Raw genomic sequence first — 26475 nt, 5'->3', positions numbered from 1 at the left:
TCGGGTCCCTCCACCCACAGGCGCAGGGGGTGAGTGAAAGAGTCTTTTTGGCTTGCCGGGAGGGAGTGGGGTGTCTCCATAACTCAGGCCCCCTAGGGAGGCAGAAGCGGAGATGGCAGCAGACCAGGGCTGCCCAAGCAGACAGGAGCTTGGATCCATTGTTGAAGGTCTCCACATAAACCCCTTAGGGGAACTGAGCCCCCTGAGGCGGCCCTGCCCCCACCCGAGCAGCTGAACTTAATCTCACACTGAATAGCAGCCCCACCCCCGCCCAAAGCCCTAAAGCTGGGAAGCAGCATTTGAATCTCAGATCCCAAGCGCTGGCTGGGCGGATCTGGAGGCCAAGTGGGTGTGAAGAGGACACTCAGAAGTCAAGTCACTGGCTGGGAAAATGCCTAGAAAAGGGAAAAAAAATAAGACTATAGAAGGTTACTTTCTTGGTGAACAGGTATTTCCTCCCTTCCTTTCTGATGAGGAAGAACAATGCTTACCATCAGGGAAAGACACAGAAGTCAAGGCTTCTGTGTCCCAGCCCACCCATGGGCTCAGGCCATGGAAGAGCTCAAAAAGGATTTTGAAAATCAAGTTAGAGAGGTGGAGGAAAAACTGGGAAGAGAAATGAGAGAGATGCAAGAAAAGTATGAAAAGCAGGTCAGCACCCTGCTAAAGGAGACCCAAAAAAATGCTGAAGAAAATAACACCTTGAAAAATAGGCTAACTCAATTGGCAAAAGAGGTTCAAAGGGCCAATGAAGAGAAGAATGCTTTAAAAAGCAGAATTAGCCAAATGCAAAAGGAGGTTCAAAAGCTCACTGAAGAAAATAGTTCTTTCAAAATTAGAATGGAACAGATGGAGGCTAATGACTTTATGAGAAACCAAGAAATCACAAAACAAAACCAAAAGAATGAAAAAATGGAAGATAATGTGAAATATCTCATTGGAAAAACAACTGACCTGGAAAATAGATCCAGGAGACACAATTTCAAAATTATGGGCCTACCTGAAAGCCATGATCTAAAAAAAAGAGCTTAGACATCATCTTTCATGAAATTATCAAGGAAAACTGCCCTGAGATTCTAGAACCAGAGGGCAAAATAAGTATTCAAGGAATCCACAGATCACCGCCTGAAAGAGATCCAAAAAGAGAAACTCCTAGGAACATTGTGGCCAAATTCCAGAGTTCCCTGGTCAAGGAGAAAATATTGCAAGCAGCTAGAAAGAAACAATTCAAGTATTGTGGAAATACAATCAGGATAACACAAGATCTAGCAGCTTCTACATTAAGGGAGTGGAATATTATATTCCAGAAGTCAAAGGAACTAGGACTAAAACCAAGAATCACCTACCCAGAAAAACTGAGTATAATACTTCAGGGGAAAAACTGGTCTTTCAAAGAAATAGAGGACTTTCAAGCATTCTTGATGAAAAGACCAGAGCTGAAAAGAAAATTTGACTTTCAAATACAAGAATGAAGAGAAGCATGAAAAGGTAAACAGCAAAGAGAAGTCATAAGGGACTTTACTAAAGTTGAACTGTTTACATTCCTACATGGAAAGACAATATTTGTAACTCTTGAAACTTTTCAGTAGCTGGGTGGTTGGTGGGATTACATACACACACACACACACACACACGGACGCACGCATGCACACACAGAGACAGAGAGTACAGAGTCAATAGAATAGGATGGGATCACATCTTAAAAAAAATGAAATTAAGCAGTGAGAGAGAAATATATTGGGAGGAGAAAGCAAGAAATGGAATGGGGCAAATTATCTCTCATAAAAGAGGCAGGCAAAAGACTTTTTAGTGGAGGGAAAAAGAGGGGAGGTGAGAGAAAATTACGAAGTTTACTCTCATCACACTTGACTCAACGAAGGAACAAAATACACACTCATTTTGGTATGAAAACCTATCTTACAATACAGGAAAGTGGGGGAGAAGGAGATAAGCAGGGTGGGGGGGATGATGGAAGGGAGGGCAATGGGAGGAGGGGGCAATCTGAAGTCAACACTTTTGAGGAGGGACAGGATCAAAAGAAAGAATAGAAGCAATGGAGGGCAGGATAGGATGGAGGGAAATATAGTTAGTCTTACAGAACATGACTATTATGGAAGTCATTTGCAAAACTACACAGATATGGCCTATAGTGAATTGCTCGCCTTCCCAAAGAGAATGGGTGGGGAGGGAGGGATGAAGAGAAGTTGGAACTCAAAGTTATAGGAACAACTGTCAAGTACTGTTCTTGCTACTAGGAAATAAGAAATATAGGTAATGAGGTACAGAAAGTTATCTGGCTCTACAGGGCAAAAGAGAAGATGAGGACAAGGGAAGGGAGGGATGATAGAAGAGAAGGCAGATTGGTGATAGGGGCAGTCAGAATGCTCGGTGTTTTGGGGTGGGGGGAGGGGACAAATGGGGAGAAAATTTGGAACCCAAAATTTTGTGAAAATGAATGTTAAAAGTTAAATAAATTTTTTAAAAAATGCACAATTTGAAAGTCCAAGTCATCTATCACACTCACATGTAAGCAACTTACTTAGATGTCTAAACAGAAATGAATTTCTAGATAATCATAATACTGAAGGTGTTTTAAGTTGTCACCTTTTTAGAGTCAAATATTCTTAGCCTACCTTTTTACAAAAGAAATATATACTAATAACATATCCCAAAACTGTCCTGCAAGCTACTAAAAACTGCACAATATTCATCTCAATTAAAAAACTAAATTCCTTCCAGCTCAAATTTATGTCAATTTTCTCTTTTGAATTATGCAAAAAAATACTGAAGACCCAGTATTTTCCCAACAATAGAACTCAAGAGACTGATTTTTCAAGATGCAGCATGTAAACACACAACTCAAAGATGCCACTATAATAAAGCTAAACTATTTCTTCTCCACAATGCTTCAAAACAATGAATTCATCACATTTTCTAGAATCAAGTCAGGAATGCAAGTGGAATAATGTTTTTGTAAAATCCATCAAAAATATGCTTTAATACATATTCTAAAAGTGCTGAAAATAATTACAAATTAAGCACACCTGTCAAAACAAATCATGCATTGTTTAATAAATGGCCTAAGATTTACCTTTTTTCTCAATAATATACAAATTGTGATAATTTTAATAAGCTTTACATCACAGCTTTGCCTGTTGCAAATTAGCAACCCACTAGTGTGTTTAACCACCAATAACCACTTTCTCTATTTTGACACTCTTGACTTCCTTAAATAATTAATCTACTTTCAGCTATGCTTTTCTACTTTCTCTACTTTCAGCTATAGTTCTTTTCAAGAACTAAGTTGGGCAAATTGAATTGGTTGATGTTCATTCATATAAATGTGCTTTCTAAACAAAACTCACCTCACTGAAATAAATGAACAGTGAACAAAATGATAGTATTTTCCCAAGCTTGTAATCTTCCCCAGTGGTTATGAACATAAGATTTTAAAAGTAATAACAATCACACAAGAGAATGAACAAAGAATATAGATCAGGTATCAGAATTCAGCAAAGTATTGTCTGGATATTGTCACCAAATTTTAAGAAAGGATTAACGTGTAAAAATTGACATGACAATGATTTTAGTCAAAGTTTTAAAATGGATATGGTTCAACCTTGAAGCTTTTTAGTTTTTTAAAGTGTACATAAACTCTCTCTCAGCCACAGGGCTAAGTACATTATCCAGTGGTGGCCACTGAAGCCCAAACACCAGCTGCTGCCACTGCCTAAATACAGAATGAGCAGATGCACAAAGATTCTGAAACATAGCAACAGGAGAAAATAATTTCAGGGGTAGGAAAGGGAAGCAGGAAAGCAGGAGCTTCTATGTGGTTCTTTTAAGATTCAGGAGCAACCTTTGTTACTCTCTGATGCCTCCTTGTGGTTATTAACATCACAACTTCAGTGGAGGAAAAGTGGATTCTTAAATAACTTAAGGAAAGACTGATGAAAACTTACATAAGATAGATTCAGAAAATAGAGATCTAATTTTTTTCAATTTATTCCTCACTGTTGGCCTTAAGAAACACTTAAACAAAAAATTAAGTGAGCCACATTTCTAGAATTACTTCATTCCAGCAATATTTCAAAGACAAGTCATTTTATTGATAGAGACAGCTCCATCAAAGAAGACTCAATGTCTTTCCATCTGTAAAAGCTCTAGGACCTATTTAAACTTCCATTCTACTAGCAGGACTTTCCAATGTAGCCCTTGCTCCTTGGGGCCTTCTTTTTGGTAGAGAGCAATATCTATGGCTGTATGAAGGGTGGGGCAGATCTAGCTAGAGCTGGAGAGACCTTCAAATGAGTCTCTTCAGTTTTTTCTGAGCTCTTCTGTTTTCTCCAAATTTCTTTCAAGTTAATGAATCTCTTCAGACTGCAGGCACTTTTGGCTTCAAGATTGAAGATAGAAGATCTGGAGGATATCAATCCCACTTCAGGCTGCTAAACAGAAAATAAGACTTTGGGAAGAAGCTGACATGAAGGGAGCTGGCAGCCTCCATCATGAAGACCCCCAGCTTGCTATTCAAGAGACTTTGGGGAAGTTCCCCTTAAATGAAATTTAAGATTTTCTCTGGGTTGAATTGAATTACCTTGTTACTAATGGGAGAGATCCTTTACTCTATATCATCTAGCATAAATTTTCATCTGCATACTTTGATTACTACCAATTTGCATAAACAGGTTTCTTGGCTAAGTGTTACATGCTCATTGTGGAACTGGTATTAGATGGGAAAGAGATCAAGCCTTGAATACAAAGGTTTGGGTCCTCTTCCCCAATAATCAACAGTGATCAAAAGTTATTTTGAACTTGAAAACCTCATCCTAAGACTAACAATATTCAAGAGAGTAGATACATATAATTCTAGCCTGGTATCTCCTTTTTCTAAAGATAGCAAAAGGGCCTCCAGCCCCAACCTCCTGCTTTTCCTTCTGCAAAGAATTAAACTCTCCCTTCTTTAGAGAGAGAAGAGGCTAGAGATGTCTATTCAAGAGATGCCTCCTTTCAAGCATACAATGATAACCCCATGCTACATGAGGGACAATTGTCACAACACCAGAATCCATAAAATTATGAAGCATCCACATAGGAGTTTAGTATAGGTTTTTAAATACCACCTCCTACATAACGCCCTTCCTGACCCTCCCCCCACCTTTATAATAAGCATATGTATTATGTCTTCCAATAAAAGGTAAACTCCTTGAGAACAGGGACTATTTATTTTGGGTCTCTGCACTCCCGGGACCTGATACAGTCTCTGGCACACAGTAGGTATTAATAAATGATTGTTTGTTAATTTCTAAAATGTTTTTGCTGCCAGATTTTAACTCAGGAAAATGAGTCTTCCTGACTCCAGGCCCAATGCTTTATCAACTGCACCACCTAGCTGCCCTTTCTAACAACAGTTAAATCTAATTAAAGTGTAATTTCTAGGAGGGTCAAAGGATAAATTCAGCACTAGAAAGAAGCTTAGAGGTGATCTTCTAACCCTTTCATTTTACAGATGTCAAATCTTGGTCCTAGAGAGAAGACACAAATTTGCCCCCAAGGTCACATAACTAGTAAGGGGCAGAGGCCTTCTGATTCTAAATACAGTGCTTTTTCTACTGTATCATGTTGTCCCCTATGCTTGCATTTTATTTAACATGAAACTATCAATACATCTAAACTTTCTCACAGTTCTAAAAATCCACTGATGATGAAGTCACCAAGCTCATTTCTTGTTACTCTACTCAAACTAATCCATTTACTATTCTCCACATACAAAATATTTATAGCTAGGCTTTTTGTGTGTACCATTCATTTATCTGCAACCCATGCCACTGCTCTCAACTATTTTTTTCTTCCCTTACTTCAAAACAGGTTAAAAAGATCAAGTGTACTGAGGGGAGGGGAAAGGAGAAAAGGGACAGTAATTGGGAGTTTCCATACTGGCACATCCTAATATTTTCTTAGCCTGGGCAAATAAAATGTAATAAAAGATAGTGCAGACAGAATGAGGTAACACTGGTAAACGTGGCTGGGACCATTGCAAATTTTGCCAACTAATTTTTATAGACCTAAAGATGTATCTATTTTCAAGGTTAAAACAGTGAAAACACAGATATATTGTTATTTTATTACACTCAAATTTTAATTTTCTATATAGGAAACTAGAGGTCATATGGACAAAATGTTTGCCAAACAGCCTAATTTACTATACCATAATATTGAAGAATCCAGTTCAACATGGTAAGTTTCAGTATACTTACTAATACTCTAGGAAGTATCATAAATAATTAAAAATGAATAACACTTGTTGAAGTAAATCATATTGTTTAGCAAATATCCTTAAGTTAGAAAATATTAAAGAGCATATTTGGTTTTCCTGAAATTAATCTTTCTAGATCTTACTAACATACTAAGATACATACCCTAGCATTTCCGTCATCAATGAAGTGAATGCAATGTAGCATTGAAGTAATTATCAGTTAGTAATTATCTTCAAATTAGGACAAAAAAGGGGACTTTAGGACAAAATACTAGGAACCTGACACTAAAAATGTTATAGTCCCATTATTTAAAAATTCAAACATTCACAGAACAAGCATAATAGATGATTTATGTGACATCAAGAAAGTAATCTGCATTGAAAAATTATAGGCATTCACAAGTATCACAAGGCAGCAATGCAATTAAAATAATCCACAGGTCTATAACACTTTAAGTGCTTTCCCCCAAACAACCCTAGAAAACAGAGAAATGTCAAGACCCATTTTACAATGAAGAAATCAAAATTCACAGAAATGATGTGATTCGGTCATACAGCTATCAAGCGTGGGACTGGGAATTCAGATGCAGGTCTCCCCAGCTTCTATTTCATCTCTCCACCCCACTGTCACACACCTCCTTGCCTCACTTCTACTTTAGGGTTAGTAAGAATGGAAAAGAAGGGTAGCTCTGGTCTCTCCAGAACTGCTTTGAGTATCTTTGGGATCTTCATTCTCTTCAGACTTTGGGCATGACAGTCACTTCAAGAGCTTCTGGTTTTTGGAAAGATGGAAGAGGTCAACCTCACTTCAGACTGCTAAAGGAAAAGATTCTGTGAAGAAACTGACACGAGAGGAGCGAGCAATCTGCATCATTACCCTATTCTCGCTATACTCGAGATTTGGGAAATTTCCTTTTGGGTGAGATGTAGGATTCTCTCTTTTAGTTGAGCTGAGTTATCTTACTCCCAATGAGAATGGGTGGGGGTGGAATGGGGAGGAAAAGAGGGAGGGGAGGAGGGGAGGGGGAGGGAAGAGGGGAGAGGAGTTCAACGAATCTGTGCTAATATTCATGTGAGTATTCCCTCCAACACATTCATATTTGCTTAGTGAGATCCTTGCCCATGTCTTCCCATAAATTCTATTTAGGGGATTCATCCAATGAGATGAGAGTCTTCCTCCAGGTCTCTTACCATTACGTGTTAATCAGTATAGTACCCATTACTATTCAATTTGTTATCCTTTGCTCTCAAAGAACCGACCTATGTCTTTTGTGGTTATGCCTCTGATAATATCTTTTGTTATTATTAACATATTGTTAATATGCTCAATACTGCATTTGAGTTCACTGACTTTCAATTTTTTTTTTTAATTTTCTCCTTCATTAATTTGCTGAAGTTTTAAACTGAATCCTCTTCCATAATGTACTGATGTACCTTATTTGGCCTTTTTCTATTATTTTTTTTTCATAATCCCTTTCTATTATTTCCTTCCCTAAGAGGGTCTATGATATCTGTCTACAGTTTCACATGTAATTTTACTCAATACTTATTCTTTATTCCAGGCCATTAGTAAAACAGTAAAGAGCCAGTTCCAACAATACTCTTTCTGGGTCCCCTTAGATACTTTGCCAGATAAAAATCCAAAATAATTGCTACTACACTGTTTTCAACTAATAAAATATAGAATTATATCACTTATATGACCATGAATTTACAGTGCCCCACCCAGGGGGGAAGCATACCAACTTAACTTATTAGCTCTGCAAGAATACTGGTGATAGGTAGACAGTCCCCATTAAGCTAACAGAAACTAAACTTCATACAAGGATTCCCTGTCTTCTGAAATGTCCTACAGACGGAGGAAACTAGCAAGAATTTGCCCAGTAGTCTGTGGGGTCTGTGAGGAAAAAAATAACAATAGAACATTGCCTTCTAAATTATGTCCAGTAAAGAGACATATAGCAATAATTTATTCATTTTACTTTAAGAAGTATCTGTTCCTCAAATCCTAAGATATCTAAGTGAAAGAAGAGATTAAAGAAAATCTGGTCTACAACAGAGAAGCCTCATCAGGAGAATTCGTGAGTAGTCATAGAGTACCACTGAATAATCTGACCACCATCCTCCATTTTTCAAGAAAACTCCTTACAATTCTGAAGCTTCAAATGTCATTCCATCTTGACTATCTGTAATAACTAAAAGGACCAAGAAGTGCATTAAGCTACCTGGTCAGCTTTTTATTGCCAACATTAAAAGAAGAGTGGCTGTTGTAATCCAAAAGGTCAATCCATTGTTTTTAAGTCACCTATGAGAAAGAAGCATCATGGTACAGTGTATGGAGAGTAGATTCAGTCAGGAAGGTGTAAGTTCAAGCCATACCTCTGAAATATGCTGGATAAGTAACTGAACCCAGGCGAGTCCATTAACCTCTCAGTATTCCAGATAACTCTCTAAGACTGCAAGTTGTACAGCATATGGCCATCTGCACGACTTTGATGAATTTCTGAGAGTTTCCTGTATCTATGAAATTACAGGTCCAGTCTTTTTAATTACCTACATACATATTTTTAGTATATGATAGTATTATTGTGGCAACAAGTTTACCTTAGGAATTATATTTTTACTTATAACAATATTAAAATTTACATTTCTGTTCATAGCATTACAAAGTAAGGGAGAGTGGTTGAGAACTAGATGACAGGAGAAACCTAGGAATTCAATACCTTACAAAAAGGTATTGAATTTTTACTTTACAAAACAGACAAAAGAAACAGGACAAACAATGTTGGGATAGCAGACAAAGAGACACATATTCTGACATAAACAGATACTACCCCTTCTATACGTACAGCCTTTAAACTAGCCCCAACTTCAGGACCTAAAGGAGCAGAGATGAATGGGACACAGAAATGCAACAATATAATTAATAGTAGCACTTCAATATTTAAAAATACACATGATATCTTCAGTGCAGGTATGGCCTACACCAGTGGACATCGCAAATTCCCCATATATTATTAATGGGTTTCAAATGAGTTTGACCCTCACCTGGGAATGATGAGCCTCTCCTAAACAAGCAGATCTAGTCTTAGTCACATATTAATTTTTTTCCAATTTTATGGAAATTGCCAGAGCTTATACTTTTCTTTAAGAACCCAAGTTCACTACCTTGCCCTGATGAGGGATCATAGTAGTAGTAAGTGTAACATTCCATTTGTTGGGGGGGAAGGCTCCTCATAAAAGTAAAATTCATTAGTGCAAGAGCACAAACAAAAAACAAGTTTTCTAAATGCCAGCCCTAAGTACTTTCCTTTATAATCCCAAAGCGGATAACCATTTCAATATGAAAATATGTAACAAAATCTCAATATGAAGAAATCACCTTCAATGTAATTAATGTTAGGTAGTTTATTAAAAGCTGCAAGCAAACATATGTATATTCAATATAATAGCAAAGAAAATTGATTTTCCAAATATGCACAAATACCATTCATTCATATAGGATTATTTTTTCAAAAGTAACTTTGGTAGTGATTTAGAAATTACTAATTTATAACACCTAGGAACGAATTTTATGCTATATATGTTATGGACAGTAATGAGAAAGAAATATTAACAAAATGGAAAATACTGAACACAAAGGGAAAGGGACTTTCCTTCAACTGGGGCCAGTCTACTCACCCCTGGAATTTACTCTATCTAAAGTCTAATGTTCAGTCCACATATAGCACCAATGAGAGAAGACTGAGGACTCCCAGCTCCATGAGTTTGGGTAGCAGTGGGAGGGGCACAGTGAAAAATTGAGGAGGAACCAGAAACTGACTAGAAATACAAGAGAAAGGCTAAATGACCAAAAGACCAAGGCAAAGTGGCTAAGTAAAAAAAGCCTAGTTCACAAATTTGATAGATAAACAACAAGATATATAAAGAAAGAAGAGTGAGGCTAGAACATATGAACAAATATTTGGCCCATGAAGCATGAAAAACTGTAATTGTTCAAAAGAGAAATCAAAATTTTAAAAGAACAGAGGAATGAAATTAGAAATTTATGTAAATTAGAAAATAATTAAGAAAAATGCCCAGAACATGTGAATCAATCTCTAAACAGTCATTAAGCATCTGCTTTGTGCTAATTGTATGTGAATACAGACAAAAAAGCATTGATTGGCTTATCACAGATCCCCACCAGAGAATATCCCTATAGTAAAAACTCCAAATCATGTAGTGGTTAAAGATTATAACTTTTCAAACTAACAATTCATATAAGCAATCAAAAGAAAAATCTTCAAACTGGTGTTCCTTCATATTTGAAAATCTTTTCTCTTGGCTTATTCCATCATCATAAGAAATCTAGGAAGAGACTAATCAAATATACATCAAAAGCAAAAGAGTTCAAACCTTGGTACAATACAGTATATCTTGTAACCCCGATTCTAACAAGCAACAGCAACAACAAATAGACATTCAACAAAAGAGAAATTTGAGTCACTTCTAAAAAAAATTGAATGGAATATTCAACGTGCAAATGAAATCAATTCTCTCATATCTATTGTTTGAAAAAGAATAGTAAAAGAAAGAACAAAAAGGAAACATCAAGGGGAAAAAATATCTGAGCAGCTAAAGACTTAAGGAAAACAAAGATTCATGAGAAAGGAAAGGGGAAGAGTGGAAGTGCTATTCTAAGGACTGAATTCTGTGACACCTCACTCCCCTACTTCTTCATAATTGGAAGCTTTTTCCTACGAAGTTACAGAGTGGGAAAATGCATGAACAGAGAAAGAAAAATCAGAAACAAAGGAGAACTAGCTAATCATCTCTCATCATCACCATACCGTCTCCTTGGCTGAACAGATGGGATGGTAATTCCAATCTCCTAACAAAAGAGAGAGTGGAAGAATTAAGATAAAATTAATGAAAAAGAGGAGGGATGGAATGTGTAGAGTTGGAGGAGGGGAAGAGAAAAGAAATTATGCCACTAACCAATATGCCTATGAATGGGAAAGGGCAGTTAGGTGGCATAGTGGATAGAGTGCCAGGCCTAGAGTCAGAAAGATTCCTCTTCCTGAGTTCCAGCTCAGCCTCAGGTACTAGCTTTGTGAACCTAGACAAGTCATTTAACTCTGTTTGCCTCAGTTTCCTCATCTATAAAAAGAGCTGGAGAAGGAAACAGAAAATGATTCCAGTTTCTTTGCAATGAAAATCCGAAATGGGGTCATGAAGAGTCAGACGCAACTGAACAACAACAACCTGAGTGGGAAGGTTTACATCTAAGAAGTTAACTGACTTTTACAGGATCATACAACTAGTATGTGCCAAGACTTGAATCTACTTCAAGGCTGACTGACTTCCTACTTAACAGGTAAAAAATTAGATAACAATTTCAAGACTATCACTCAATTTTCTATGGAATTAATGTATATATTAGCAAGAAAACAGATATTAAACTTAATTGTGTTTCTAGGTCAGAAGTCAGCCTATGCTATAAACTGTCACTGATTTACCACACAAAAAAAATAGGAGAAACTAGTAAAAATAGGAAGGGTGGGAAGAGGGCGTATTTTAAGTTTTATGAAACAAGGAGAGAAAAATGGGCTAAACAAGTACTAACTACATTTTCCTAGATAAATGGTCCTTACATACATCCCAGTCATAGCATTATTTAAAAACCCAGTTTCACAAACAATTTGGTTTCAACATAAAATGTGTTCTGTAAATCAGTTTTTCTCTTTTGAGGAGTAACTAAAGATTTTCTCTAAATCTGTTGAGTCCACTGACCACATATATGAGATGTTTCCTCCTAGACATTCACGACATTTTGGCAGCTACCATGTTATAACTAGGAGATGCTAATTGCAAACAACAAACATTTAGCTGACATCTCCTTAGAATAAGCTCATTTAGTTAATCCCAGCACTGGCTATTTACAATTTTAGGATTCTTTTTTTCCTTTTATTCAAATGAGTTATTTAATTATATTGGACAGCCATCAACTATCTGTGGAAAAAAAAAATTTTTTAAATCAACAAATTCTTGTTCTCTCCAGCTATCAAATACAAGTTCAAGATTCTGTTATCACAGGTTAGTCAAACAGTATTCCACACTTTTAACTGCTTCTTTATGCCCAGGTCAATAAATATATTCATTTTTTCCTTCCCCAAAGCCTTCAAAAAGTTATACTTTATTCTAATAAAAATTACTTGTAGTTATCAATTTTCCTAAACTTAGTCTTTGATAATATTAAACTAGTAAAATTACCAAAATTGACTGGCTAATTTCTAACATTTAACTAAAATTTTAAAATCTCACAACACTCCTCCCAAATGCCTTGTGTTATTAATTCGGTAGTTTCCCGTGTCAATAAAGCTTACAATGACCAAATGCCATCTTAACTTACGGGCTTTCCAGTGTTTTGCTTTTCACTGAACAGTAGCTTCTCCGGTTAATAAGTAGAAAATAGGAAACTGATAGACATTAATAGGTTTTATACATATGTGGTAGTCTATCTGACCTTTGGCAAAAACAACTTATTTTTCTCAAATTTTAAAAATTTAAGAGTAAGAAAAGGAATGATGACAGACTTCTCTCTATCATTATTTTTAACTCCTCATTAAATTTTCAAATTTGATAATCTATATGTTGCCAGAGAAGGAACATGAGGCTCAATGATAAATACATACATGCTAACAAGCAATGTCTCCAGCAGAAAAGAAGTTGAAAAAGTTAATGAGTGATTTAAATTATCTACTTTGGATAAATCCCACTTATTTCCCATAGAATTATCACTAATATTGAATTTTCTAATTCTTATTGAAGTAATAAAGTGCATTCCATGATATCAACCAAAATCAGATTCAAATAATCTAAGAAGTTATTTCCCCACCGCTCAGGCATAATGATATTTTTAAACTTAAATCTTGTTTTCTCATGTCTGATAGCATTATGAAAGATATATAAGAAGGCTATGTAACATTTTGATTCTTTTCAGAACATAAGAATTTATGTATAATTAATATATTTCCTGCAAAACATCCTTGGGACTATTAATATACTTGCCTGAAAAAGTAATTTGAACACTGGAAAGAAGGCTGAACAAGGCTTTTAAGTCTTACCTACTTTGCTACTATAACAACCACTGATGAAAGTCAGATTTACTGCTCCATCACTGATGTCATATTTGTTCAATTAAATGAAAGTGAAAAGGTCAAAAGACATATCAAAATAGCTTCTCCCGTAGGCACAAGATGCCTACATCTGATAATGTCATGCTGACTCATTTTCTCCTTTGATTCATAACCATTTTCTATGCTTCCCACTGTACAAACAACTTAAAAAAAAAAAAACTAACTTCTTGTCACCTAAATATTTTCCAAACAAACCTGTGACATTTTTAGGTAACAGGCATCAAAGGATATTTTCAACATCACACAATACATCAAAAAATTGTCACTATTATTAAATCTAAATCCCATGGTAACAATTCTCATTTTTAATTTTTGTACATTTCACATGGGTAACTACAGAAAGTACATTACTTATTTTTTTTTGCTTTACAAAAGAACCAAATTAGAAAAATCTACTCCTAAGCCTGTGAACAAACGTGACTACAATTCACTTAGCAAATGTACATTAGAGTGACATAAATAAAACATACACTTATTTTCTGCTCGGAAAGAGCAAAAAAAAATCTAACTTCTCTGCAGTTTCTGCTACAACTTATGTCATGTTAAAAGGTATCAATAAATATTCTCCTTTGTATCAAATGTAAACATATAATCTCTCATTAAGGAAATATTTAGACCATCCACATTTAATTTTCTAAATATAGTGCTTCATTTTTTCCATGTTGTTAAGATTAATTTACATTAATACTTGTGAAATACTTAAAGTTCATATTCACCTCCTTTTCATCTGCTTAGTCCCTTTTCCTTTGTCCCCATGAGCCCATTGCTCATTGGCTTAAACTAAGTTTCAGCATTCTGAATGAGCTTATTCTGGGAAGCATATCATTCTCCAAAAATGAACCTGATTCTTTCTCTTCTTCCCCTCCACACTTGCCATCAAATGTGTCATTCTCTCAAGACAACTACATGCTGTAGGGTATACAGGGCAGAAGTGTCAAACACGTGGTCCATTACAGCCAGCAGCTAAGCAGTAATTTGGAATAGTTTGTTTAGGAAACAGTAAATGGAAAATATGCAACAAAATAAATAACAATACGATAGAAAACAGATAATATTAATATGTGGTTTCCTAAGTCACCGTGTGGCAAGGATGCTCATATTTGGTTTAATGGCCCAATTCTATTTAAGTTTGCACAAATGTAGAGAAAGAATGTAGAAACCATTGAATTTAGAGTCAGGAATACCTGGGATGAAATTCCACTTCACTAAACTAACTTACACAAAGATATAAATGGCTAATGTTCTAATTTTCTGACAGCTATAGTTAGTACATCTTGGGAATAGCTTGTTAATGTAGTCTAATGTTAAAATTTCAGCAATCTGTAATACCTAATAATAAACCAATACTCTCCAAGGGCTGAAGCCTTCCAGGCTTTCTCTCAGGGCCAGATATATACCAGATTCCTCAGGGATGTCCTTCATTCTGAAATCCCCTTGATAGAGTTGATGCCAATGAGAAAGTCCCTCATTTAAAAAAAAAAACCATCCTACTTTTAAAATGAAACTACAGAGAATGTCACTTTTCCTAACTATATATGGATACATATACATATATCATATCATTTATATACATTATTATTTTAGGTCCCTTTAAATAAAATACAACTCAACAGTGATTAGATGCATATCATATACAAGGTACTATGATATACTGCCATGGTAACAGAAATGAAAGAGTCCCAGTCCTCAAGGAACATGTCTAAATACAGATCAATAACACGCATGTAAAAAAGGAGGCAACTGAAGAAGACAGACAGCAGGAGGTTAAACCTGAGTTGAATTTGAAAAAAGACAAAGACTGGGACTGGATCATAAGTATAGGTGACAAGTTGTAATAAGATGTCTGACCAAAAACAGAATGTTGAGTTTGGGGAAATAGCTAGTAATCTGATTTGGCTGGAATATAAACTTGCTGCCTCCAAACACAGCCTTACAGACTATATGTGACCCTAGCAGTTCATGGTCACACTGAGAAGCTATGCTGCATCTGAAACTAGTGGGGCCCTTTTCCTATTGAAGCATCCAATTACTAAAGGGGATAGAGAGACATGGGCCTAGAATCAGGAAAACCAGAATTCAAATCCAGCCTCATACACTTACTAGCTTTGTGACCCTGGACAAGTCACTTAACCTCAATTTCTTCAATTGGAAAATGGGGGAAATGATAGCACCTACCTCACAAGGATCAAAAGAGATATTTATAAAGCATTTAACACAGTCCTGGGCACATGTACAAAGAAATTCTTTTCCCCTCCCTTTCTATTGCCCTCAGACTGAATGCCTGACCTAAAATTCTGGAGTGAACCACTTAATTGTAGTTTTTCACTGAAATTCTTGATCATTATTCAGTTAATCAGTCCAGTGTAAACTTCAAGATTTTTCTAGAGAAAGTATATAGGACTCAGTTTGAGGAGTAAGGGAGTAGGAGGAATCTGCCTCCTGTTTAAGCAGTCACCTTGGCTGGAACTCCCTTGCCCTTCTTCATTTCCACTTTTTTTCATTTCATTCATTTTCATTTCATTTCCCTTGAGATTCTAGACCTTTTGTTCTGACAAATAAATTGCTATTTTTGTCTTGCTCTATAAAGTGCCCCCTTGAGAGTTTAATTGGTATGGCAATAGCAAGATAATTTTGCATTGCTTTAGTATAGGTCAACCATTAGCAATAAACAGTCCTCTATTTAAACCATTTCTTATTTCTTTAAAAAAAAATGTTTTGCAACCAAAATCCGGAGGGATGTAGTAAATTGGGAAAGAATTTTTACAGCTAAGCTCGGGGATAAAGGCCTCATTTCTAGAATATATAGAGAACTGATCCAAATGTATAATCATACAAGTCATTCCCCAATTGATAAATGGTCAAAGGATATGAACAGGCAATTTTCAGAGGAAGAAATTAAAGCTATCTATAATCATATGAAAAAATGCTCTAAATCACTATTGGTTAGAGAGATGCAAATCAAAACAACTCTGAGGTACCACATCACACCTATAAGATTGGCAAACATGACAGAACAAGAAAATGATAAATGCTGGAGAGGATGTGGGAGAGTTGGAACACTAATTCATTGTTGGAGGAGCTGCGAGCACATCCAACCATTCTGGAGAGCAATTTGGAACTATGCCCAAAGGGCTACAAAAATGTGCATACCCTTTGACCCAGCAATATCGCTGCTAGGACTATATCCCCAAGAGATCATAAAAATGGGAAAGGGTCCCACATGTACAAAAATATTTATAGCAGCACTCTATGTAGTTGCCAAAAACTGGAAGTCAAGGGGATGTCCATCAATTGGGGAATGGCTGAATAAATTATGGTATATGAATGTAATGGAGTACTATTGTGCCATAAGAAATGATGAACAAGAAGACTTCAGAGAGGCCTGGAAGGACTTATATGACCTGATGCTGAGTGAAAGGAGCAGAACCAGGAAAACTTTATGCACAGCAACAACCACAGTGTGTGAGAGTTTTTTCTGGTAGACTTAGATTTTTGTAATAACACAAGAACTTCTTACCAAAAAAAAAAAAAAAATCCCAATGGAGGATCTCAAGGCAAAATGCCTGCCACACTCAGAGAGAGAAATATGGAAGTCACTCACACATTGTAGCAGATCATGTTTGTGTATGTGTATGTGTTTGTGTATCATGTTCTGATTTGTTATACGATTTCTTTCATTTATCTTAGTCTGACTACATAGCATGACTATAGTGAAAATATACTCAATAGGAAAGTATATGTAGAATCTATACAGAATTGTATGCAGTTGTGGGGAGGGAGGGGGGTAGTGGGGAGTAGGTGGGGAGGGATAAGATCGCAATTGTATGGCAGTGATTGTTAAACATTACAAAATAAAAAAAAAAAAATGTTTTGCAACTTAAATGTCTTGACATGCTGGCCTTCAGGTACTTTATGCATTTTTCAATAATTCCGAATGAAATTTCCTTTGCTCTTTTTCCGCCTTGATTCTGTTTTTGCCATAGAGATATATTATTGTTTTTATGGATTTATTTTGTATCTTGCTAACTTGCTGAAACAATAGTCCCATTTTCTTTGCTGGTTCTCTGAGACTGTCTAAGCAAATCATCTTGTTGGTCTCAAATAGGAATAATTTTGCCTCCTCTTTGCATATGTTCAAACTGTTAATTTTTTTCATGTCTTATTGTTATCATTAGCATTTCTAGAACTATGTCAAATAGTAATGGGGATAATGACAATCTTGACTTTTTTCCTGTATTTACTGGAAAAGTTTCTAATGGCTCTCCATAGAAAAAAATCTATGCCTTTGATTTTGGATTTTTAAAATCATACTAAATATTACTCTTATATACCTGTACTATGTAGGGTTTTCCATATGAATGAGCGACATACTTTCTCAAAGGTTTTTTCTTACATACCATAACAATGGGGTTTGAGGTATTTTTTAATATAATTATATCAACTGTTTTCCTAATGTTGAAAGGGGAAAGCTACTACCTCTCAAAGCAAGACATTCCACTTCAGGGCAGCCTAAGCTACAAAGAAGCCTTTGCCGACATCAAGTCTAAATTATCCCCTTTGCAACTTCTAGTCTCTGCTCCTGAAACTGACCTTCGGGGCCAAACAGAACAAGTTTAATCCTTCTCTATGTGATAACCCTTCAAATGCTTGAACACAGCTATTAATGCTGCTGCTAAGTCTTCTTTTCTCTAAGCTAAACATTTCAGTTCCTTTAATAAGTCAAGAAATCAAGATGCTTAATCATCCTGCTTGCCCTCCTCTGGAAATTTTCAACCTTGTCAATCCTTAAGCTATGGCAACCAGAAACAACAGTATGGTAATAGATTTTAAATTGTTATACCAATATTAGAACCAAAGTCCTGAGTGATTTGGAAGAGGAATAGGTAAATTAAAAAAGTCTTAGCTATTAACTACTATCTTTTAAGATGATTAAATGGAAAAAGTACTCAAAACAACTTGAAAGCTCTCATCAGAACCATTAAAAAGTATTTGAAATGTGTTTCCTTTGTCATTTTGAGTATTGTCCTAACTAATGAAATAACTATCCATTTTGGTTCATTTTTTTTCTTAATACTCTTGCTGTAGTCTGTGAGGGATAGAGTACAGAGGATATTATAATTTCCCTGTTCCTGGAAGCTATGCCCCTCCAAATGCAGCTCCACACTGCAGTAGCCTTAGCAATGTCATACTCTTGGCTTAAATTGGACATGCAGTGCACTAAAATATCCATATCTTTTCTAGAACTATCTATCCAAGCCTCCTCAATCTTATATTTGTGGAATTGATTTTTTTTGTACCAAAGTACACGACTTTTATATTTATCCCTATTTAATTTCCACTTGTAGATAGATCTATTCAGCTTAATACTCCTGTCAGTGTCTTTTTAGATCCTAGTTCGGTGATCCACAGTATTGGCTAGCTCTTTAACTTTTGTGGTGTCTGCCAATCTGAATAGAATACTTTTATCCAAGTCATTAATAAAAGTATTAAATGCACAGGGAAGTGAACAGGACCAAGTAAACAATTTATACAATTACCAAAAAAAAATTTTTAAAGACAAAGAACTCTGAAATGTAATTACCAACCATGATTCCAGAGGACCAATGATTTAAAAAAAGTTATCCACTTCCTGACAAAAAGGTGATGGACTTCAGATAGAGAATGAGATATACATTTTTTGGACATTGTTAATGTGGGAATGTTTTTTGTTTGACAATGCAAATTTGTTACACAGATGGGGAAATGGGAAGGAGAAAAATGCTTAACTGAAAACACTAAAAGGAAAATGCTCTAACTGAAAGTAAAGAAATAATTGAGATTAAAAATAAAACCACCACAGAGCTAAGGACAAAACTCTGAAACAGTCCACTATATATCTACTGCCATTCTGATACTAAACCTTTAACAATAAATTACTCTTTGAGCACCTCCATTGAAACAATTCTGAATTCATATGATTTGTTACTGGCATCTCATCCAGGATTTCTCAACCTTTTTTGTTTCGTGGATCTCCACACTGGCAGTCTGAAGTCCATGGACTCCTCAGAATAATATAAAAATTCATAAAATAAAAAGCACAGGATTACAAAGGAAACCAATTATACTGAAATAAACATCAAATTTTAAAAAAGGTTTTAAAAAACAAGTTCACAGAACCCAAGATCCCTTGAATTGATCCATCTTTTTCCATCTTCTTTGCAAGAAGAACCTTCAAAACTTGGGTGGGTGGGTGGGTGGGTGGGTGTGTGTGTGTGTGTGTAAAATCTTATTGTTAGGATTTCTTTAAGATTTCTGCATCAACATTCATTAGTGATACTGAATTAGAGCTCTCTTTCTTTGATTTACCCCTTCTTGGTTCAGGTATTAAGAACCATACTTCTCCCATACCAAAAAAAACAAAAACAAAAACAAACAAATAAAAAAAAAAACCTGATATAACATTTTCTTTCTTCAATTTTGAGAATAATATGTAAGCATAGGTATTGATTGTTCTTTAAACCTTTAAAAAAAAAATTCTACTATAAATTCATCTGTACCAGGATGTTTCCTCTCCTTTGGTAGTTCCTTTATGGATTGATGAAGTTCATTTTCCAAGATTCTATTATTTAGGATAATTATTTCATTATCTATTAATTGAGGTATTTTATATTTTATATTTTTCTATTATCCATTTCTTTTAAATTTTTGGTTTTCCTAACAAATAACTGTGATAATTCTTTTTAAAAATTTCTTCCCTGTTCATTGTAATTTCCAAGATTAAATATTAAAATCCAACATGATTATGATTCCACTTTGCATCTACTGCTCTGCCTGGTTTCAATTACACAGAACAAGATGCTCCTCCCAAGATAAGCTCATTCCTTCTAAACTCACTACCAAGTGGCTAACTTCTTGATTGATACCACCACCTTCAGGTTCCTCTTCAATATGATCAGAAGGCTGGGAGGCAGAATACCAAACTCCTCCCAATGCCTTCCCATATAGATGGCAGAAACTGGCCTCTCAGACCATTCCACTTTGCATTTTCGGTCCTGCCTGGTTTCAACTCCACAGAACAAAATACGCCCATGTAAAGGTAATTTAAATGAGAAGATCTTTCCTATTCATTAATAGGCCCATGTGACCTGCCTGGGTCACATGGAAGTCTGAGTTACATGGAGCCTGTGGTGGGAGGAGTTTGCTGGATGAGTGGAACAGGAAGAGGCATTGCTAGAGCAGAGCTGAGAGGAAATTGGTCAGAACCTACTCAGAGCTGGGGAAGAATGCAGGCAAGCAGGCTGCTGGCTAGGGTGACTGAGAGAGCTTTGTTATTTTGTTTAAGAGGGCCTGTTTGTGATTTGTTCAAGGGAGTTGGTTTGGGGGAAGCCCTAGCAGGGAGAAGGCTTTGGGATGGTGTTGTTCTCTGTATTGTTATTGTGATGGAGTGGGCTTTCTGGTGTCTGAATAAGTGTTTTGGTTCTGTCTTCCAGGTGGAGAGTCTGTGGTATTTCGCAATTCGGAATCGTGCTGGGATATCATGGTCACTGTAGGTGCTGTGAATATTGCATTACCACTACACCCCACTTGCTGGATACCATCTGTTGTACTGTCCTACCTCCTTGTCCCTTCCCTGCTTCCTTTTGTATGTTGTCTCCACCTTTAAATTATAAGTCCCCTGAGGGCAGGGATTGTCTTTCTTTTTATGAATTATATTCCCAGCACTTAACACATTGCCTAGCACATAGTAGTTGCTTAATAAATGTTTGTTGCATTGGATTGGATTGTTACATGAGCTTTCATTATCAAACTCTTAGGAAAAGTTGTTGAAACTCACTGCCTCCAACTTCTCATTCATTTCTCTAGCCTGGTTTCCAACTTCATCACTCAACTGAAATTACTTTCTTGAAAGCTACCAATCTGTTAATTGAAAAATATCATGGCCTTTTCCCCATACTTCTTAGCTCTCTAAGGCATCTGACACTGATGTCCACATTTTCCTCTTGGATACTTTATTTTCTCTGGATTTTTCTGTTACTGTTTCTTTGGTTCTTCCTCTACCTATATGATTACTACTTCAGAGTAGGCTTTCCTGGTTCACCATCCATAGAATGTCTGAAGATACACATCAAAGCTCTATGTCCTAGGCTGACTTCTCTTTTCTCTGTAGTCTCTCATTACATGACCACATCACCCCCGCTAACTGAACTCCAGCCCTGAATTTCCAACTGACTATTAGACATTTCAAACTGGATGACCCATAGATATCTCAAACTCAACATGTCCAAACTGAACTCATTATCCATACCTCCCTCCAACTAACCTTCTTCTTGAACTTCCATATTTCTATCAAGGTTATGACCATCCTTCCAGGAACTCAAGTTTGCAACCTCATTTTCATGGGCTCTCCATTCTCTCTCACCCCACATATCCAATCATTTGCCCAATCTTGTAATTTCTAATCAATTAGTCAATACACATGTATTAAATACCTCCTATGTATCTGGTGCTAAGTACTAGGGATACAAAGAAAGGTCAAAGTCCCTGCTATACTTGGATTATACAGCTATACAGGATTAACTGGAAATAATGAACAGAGTAAAAGCACTAGTATTAAGAGGGATCAGAAAAAGCTTCCTGTAAAAGACAGAATTTTAGCTGGAACTTGAAGAAAGCTAAGGAAGCCAGGAGGTAGAGGATGGAGAGCATTCCATGCATGGGAAACAGCCAGTGAAAATGCCACTGAAGATGAAATATCGTGTTCAAGGTATAACAAGGAGGCCAATGCCACTGAGCAATACCTCTCACATCCTTTCCCTTCTTTATACTCACATGCCCACAACCCTCATTCAGGTCCTCCTTATCTCTTCTTGTCTGGACTGCTGCAACAATCTCCTAATTGTTCTATCAACTTCATGACTCTCCCCAATTTAATCCATCTTCTATGTTGTTGCAAAAATGATTTTTCATATCATCCCTCTACTTAATAAACACCAATGGTTCTTTATTTCCTTTAAAAGAAAAGATAAGCTCCATTTGGCTTTTAAATACCTTCACACTCCAAAACCAACCTACCTCTCCAGCCTCACTATATATTACTCACCTCCCCACACTGTATGACCCAACCAGAGTGGATCTCTTACTATTATTCATGTACCACATTCCAACTTCTGTCTTCATGCTTTTGCTATGGTTGTCTCCCAGGCTTAGAATGTTCTCCCTCATCACCTTTCCCTGTTGGAATCTCAAGTTGCCTTCAAATATCAGCTGAAGTACCATCTCCTATGTGAAACCTTTTCCGATCTCAGATACTAGTGCTCTACCCAGAAAAATACTACAATAGATAGATAGATAGATAGATAGATAGATAGATAGATAGACAGACAGATTTTATAGATATATAGATACAGAAATACATGATGTCTCCTCTTGACAGAAATGATTGCTTCTCTTTTTCTTTGTATCCCCAGTGCCAGCATAGTGTCTGACCCATAATAGACATTTAATAAAGGCTTATTGATTGAATGATTAATCTCAGGTGGGAGGACTTTGAAAATTGAGACCCTAATTAAAATACTTATAAAATCAAATCTATCCCTCCCCAAAAAACATCATGACCTAAAAAAGGAACTTGTAAACTAGACTCTGAAAAGTATGGCCTCTTTTAAGAAGCTTAATCTAGTTTTCAGTGAAACATAAATACGCTACATTATGTTCAATAAGTAACTTCCTCATGAATTTTTAAATCATCCATTGATTTCATTATGTAGGTAAGGCAAATTTTAAATTGTAATTTGCTGTCAATTTCACATGTAAATTTTGTTACTTCTAATATTGAATATTCTTCAAAGACTTGGTTTTGTATTCTATTTTGCTAAATAAAACTTTTAAATTTTGATTGCTTTTATTTGAATGATAAGCATTCAATCAAACACAAATTTGATCCAAATCACAGAATTCTTTTATCTGAAAAGGACCTTAGATATCATCTAAGTTCAACATCAGCTCATTTTACAAGTAAGGAAACTAAGGCACAGAAAATTAAATGACATGACATGAGTCACACAGCTAATTAGTGGCAAAACTGAGACAGGAAGTACCACCAGACTCCTAGTCTTTTGTTCTTTCCTCTACACTATGCTGCCTCTCAGAAAAGTCTGATGAATCACTGAGAGAAGTATGAGCCTTAAAAAAAATTCCAAAGTGACTCATATTTTACCCAAATTGTCACAGAAAGTTATATTTGGAGAGAGAACAATATAGGAAGCTTCAGACCAAGCACATTTCCTCTATGAGAAATATAAAATCAAGGATAATGATGAAAAACCATAGTCCAAAGTTTGCATAATAATATCTAACAAACATGTCATACACATATAACAGGAAGAAATAGAGAAGATTTTACCTGCTGCCCTGTAAAGGATTTTAGGTTCAAAAAATATACAAGGATTTTTATCTTCTATGCACGACAAAAGTAGTCCCTTGGCCTGGAAAGGGCTTCTAGGTACAACTATCTGCCAATTAAACAAAAAAAAAAGGCTTTTAAACCAATTTAGGAGTTGCCATATACTGGTTAAATCAAATTTACCAAAAGGAATGTTCTTTCAAAAGAATCAATATCTGCTGACTAAAAAGAATATGAAATTCAGCTTAAATTAACTAGCACTTATTTTAAATTCCACTCAGATTTATAAGCCAAAAAAATGCATTTTTTTAAAAAAGCAGGGATGGGAGTGCATTCTTCCCCTAATTGAGTTCATCTGGGATGCTTGGAGTCATAAGCTACATAAAGGTTTAAGACATATAACCAACAATACTCAATTAACAGCAGAATCAGGATAAGACTTCAAATTTCTCTATTCACAATGTGCTCTGCTCTATAAGGTATGTCACACTTTCTTAATGAAACATGATACTTTTACAAATTGAATCTAATTTTTGAAACAATTGAAGTAAAGCAGGTTTACATCATGATACATCCTAATGAACTCAGATTTAGAAAGTATAGCTCAAATAGGGCCAATTCATATTTGTGTTTCAAGAGAAAATGGTTGATAAATTCATTCAAGTCAAGTTGCAAATGACTATGAAATAATATTTTGCTGAGTTACAAAAAGCCCCTGTTGCCTAACATCTGGCTACTGTCACAGGCTATTGTTTCTAAATTATATTAATAATATATTTATAGTCAGCCATGAATAAAAACTTTGATATACCACAAAATTCACAAAAGAGAATAAGACATTAATATGGTGGGGGGAAAATAATACAATGAGATGCTTCAAAGCTATCCAGGAAAGTACTTCCTGACCTTAACTGAAAATCTCACCCAGGAAACTGAGCACTCTCTCCTTTCCTTCTAAAAGAAAAATAAGAAGGCGTATTCAAGCAAAAGTTCTGCCTAACCAAATTTAAGGCTTAAGGATTCTATTACTATGGGGCAGGGAGGAATCAGTCTAAAATCATGTAAGAAATTAAAGCTGGAAAGAAATAATAAAGTTTCTGCCTCACAATGCCTTATAGGACTTTATCTGGATCCCTTCCTTTGACATTATTGCCTTATATCTTATATCATATCCACTCGTGGATATTATCCCTTTGGTTGGACTACTAGTTCCTTGTGTCATTGTCTACCTTTCTATTCCCAAAGTCTAGCTTTGAACCTGGTAGACAACTAACAAAAATCTGTGAACTTGTACTAGGGAGGAAAGAAAGAAAGTGTTTTAGTTCATTCTTTTAGCTCTATGAGAATTATGACATCTTCAAGCTAATGCTATTTCAGGTGGCGTTTCCTTAACAAAACTGAGTCTCAGTCTTACAAAGGCAACTAAATTAAGATGAAGTCCAAAACTTTCTGTTTTATCCTGCTCTCAATGAGCATAATACCATTTACAATTAACAGAAATTAAAGTGAAAAAAATTACACAATAATCAAACATAATCAATGTTTGGTGATGTTACCTTTATTCCCGGACAGTGAGCAAAAAAGGCCTCAGGACACTGAGAATGATAAAGTGCCCCATGGCCTACACAGCCCCAAGGGGCTCTTATTGTAAGGCCTCCACAATTAAAGAGATCTCCAGAACGATAACGATATTTTGCTGCTTCGTTAACAATCTGAAAAAGAAAACTTGCTAAAATAAGCCATTAATGTCCCACTATTATATATACATAATATATATAGTACATACTATATATACTATATATAATATACTATTCTATATATATATATATAGTGCTCAAATAAACTTGTCAACGTCTTCAACATCACATTTGTCCCTTGGCAAGGCTGGGTCTAGGAAGACAGAAAATACTGAGCCCATCACTGAGTACATAAACCAAAGCCTTTCTAGGCTTCTAAGAGCTACCATAATCTAGCCTTCAATAACCCTGGGTCATTTCTACGCCAAAAAGAAAGATCAGGGTTGCACTTTAGTGGAGAAGGATAGATATAAAAAAGCTGGGCATGTTATCAATGAACTCCTTATGTATAAAAGGTAGACTCAAAGACATCATCTAGGATATGTGGGATTGAACAAAGAAGTAGGTCAATAACATAGGAGGAATGAAAAAAATTCATGGGCTACCCAAGCAGCACACTCATACCACAACATCACAGCTCAAAATTCAAAGGAACCTCAGAGGGCACCTAGTCTAACCTATACCTGAGAAGGAATCTATTCTTTGATATCCCTTACATATGATCATCTAGACTCTGCTTGAAAACTTGCAGTGGTATGACATCATTACTCCTTGTGCAGTTCATTCTACTTTTAAGCAGCAATGAGTGTTAGGAATTTGTTCATAATCTAGCCAAAATCTGTTTCTTTGCAACTTCCACCCATTACTCTTAGTACTGACCTCTGCAGGTAAGCAAATGTAACAAGTCCAATCCATCAGTAAACAAAAAGAATGAGAGGAAGGCCTCTAATAGACTACGTAGTTTCTCTAGTGATGATTTATGGTAAAACATGAATCACAGATCACCCCAAGGAACTGTTATACTAAGTTTTCTAGGTATTCCAACAAATGTTTAAACTATCCTTAATTGAGTAAAACATT

At 35.8% G+C, this 26475-nt stretch overlaps 1 protein-coding gene across 1 annotated transcript in view; it reads right to left on the bottom strand.

Moving 5' to 3' along the window:
• Positions 1 to 26475, bottom strand: part of BCKDHB (branched chain keto acid dehydrogenase E1 subunit beta) — a 258801-nt gene that overhangs the window by 175419 nt on the left and 56907 nt on the right. Inside the window, exons 5-6 of the mRNA XM_072642674.1 lie at positions 25375 to 25530; positions 23819 to 23927 (exon numbers count right to left, since the gene is read on the bottom strand). Coding sequence (XP_072498775.1) covers positions 23819 to 23927; positions 25375 to 25530 — 265 coding nt within the window. The remainder of the gene's footprint in view (positions 1 to 23818; positions 23928 to 25374; positions 25531 to 26475) is intronic.

Source organism: Notamacropus eugenii, chromosome 2 (assembly GCF_028372415.1).
Source record: "Notamacropus eugenii isolate mMacEug1 chromosome 2, mMacEug1.pri_v2, whole genome shotgun sequence".
Lineage (NCBI taxonomy): Eukaryota > Metazoa > Chordata > Mammalia > Diprotodontia > Macropodidae > Notamacropus > Notamacropus eugenii.
Note: the sequence above shows the minus strand (reverse complement) of the source record. Positions and strands in the feature narration are given on the sequence as shown.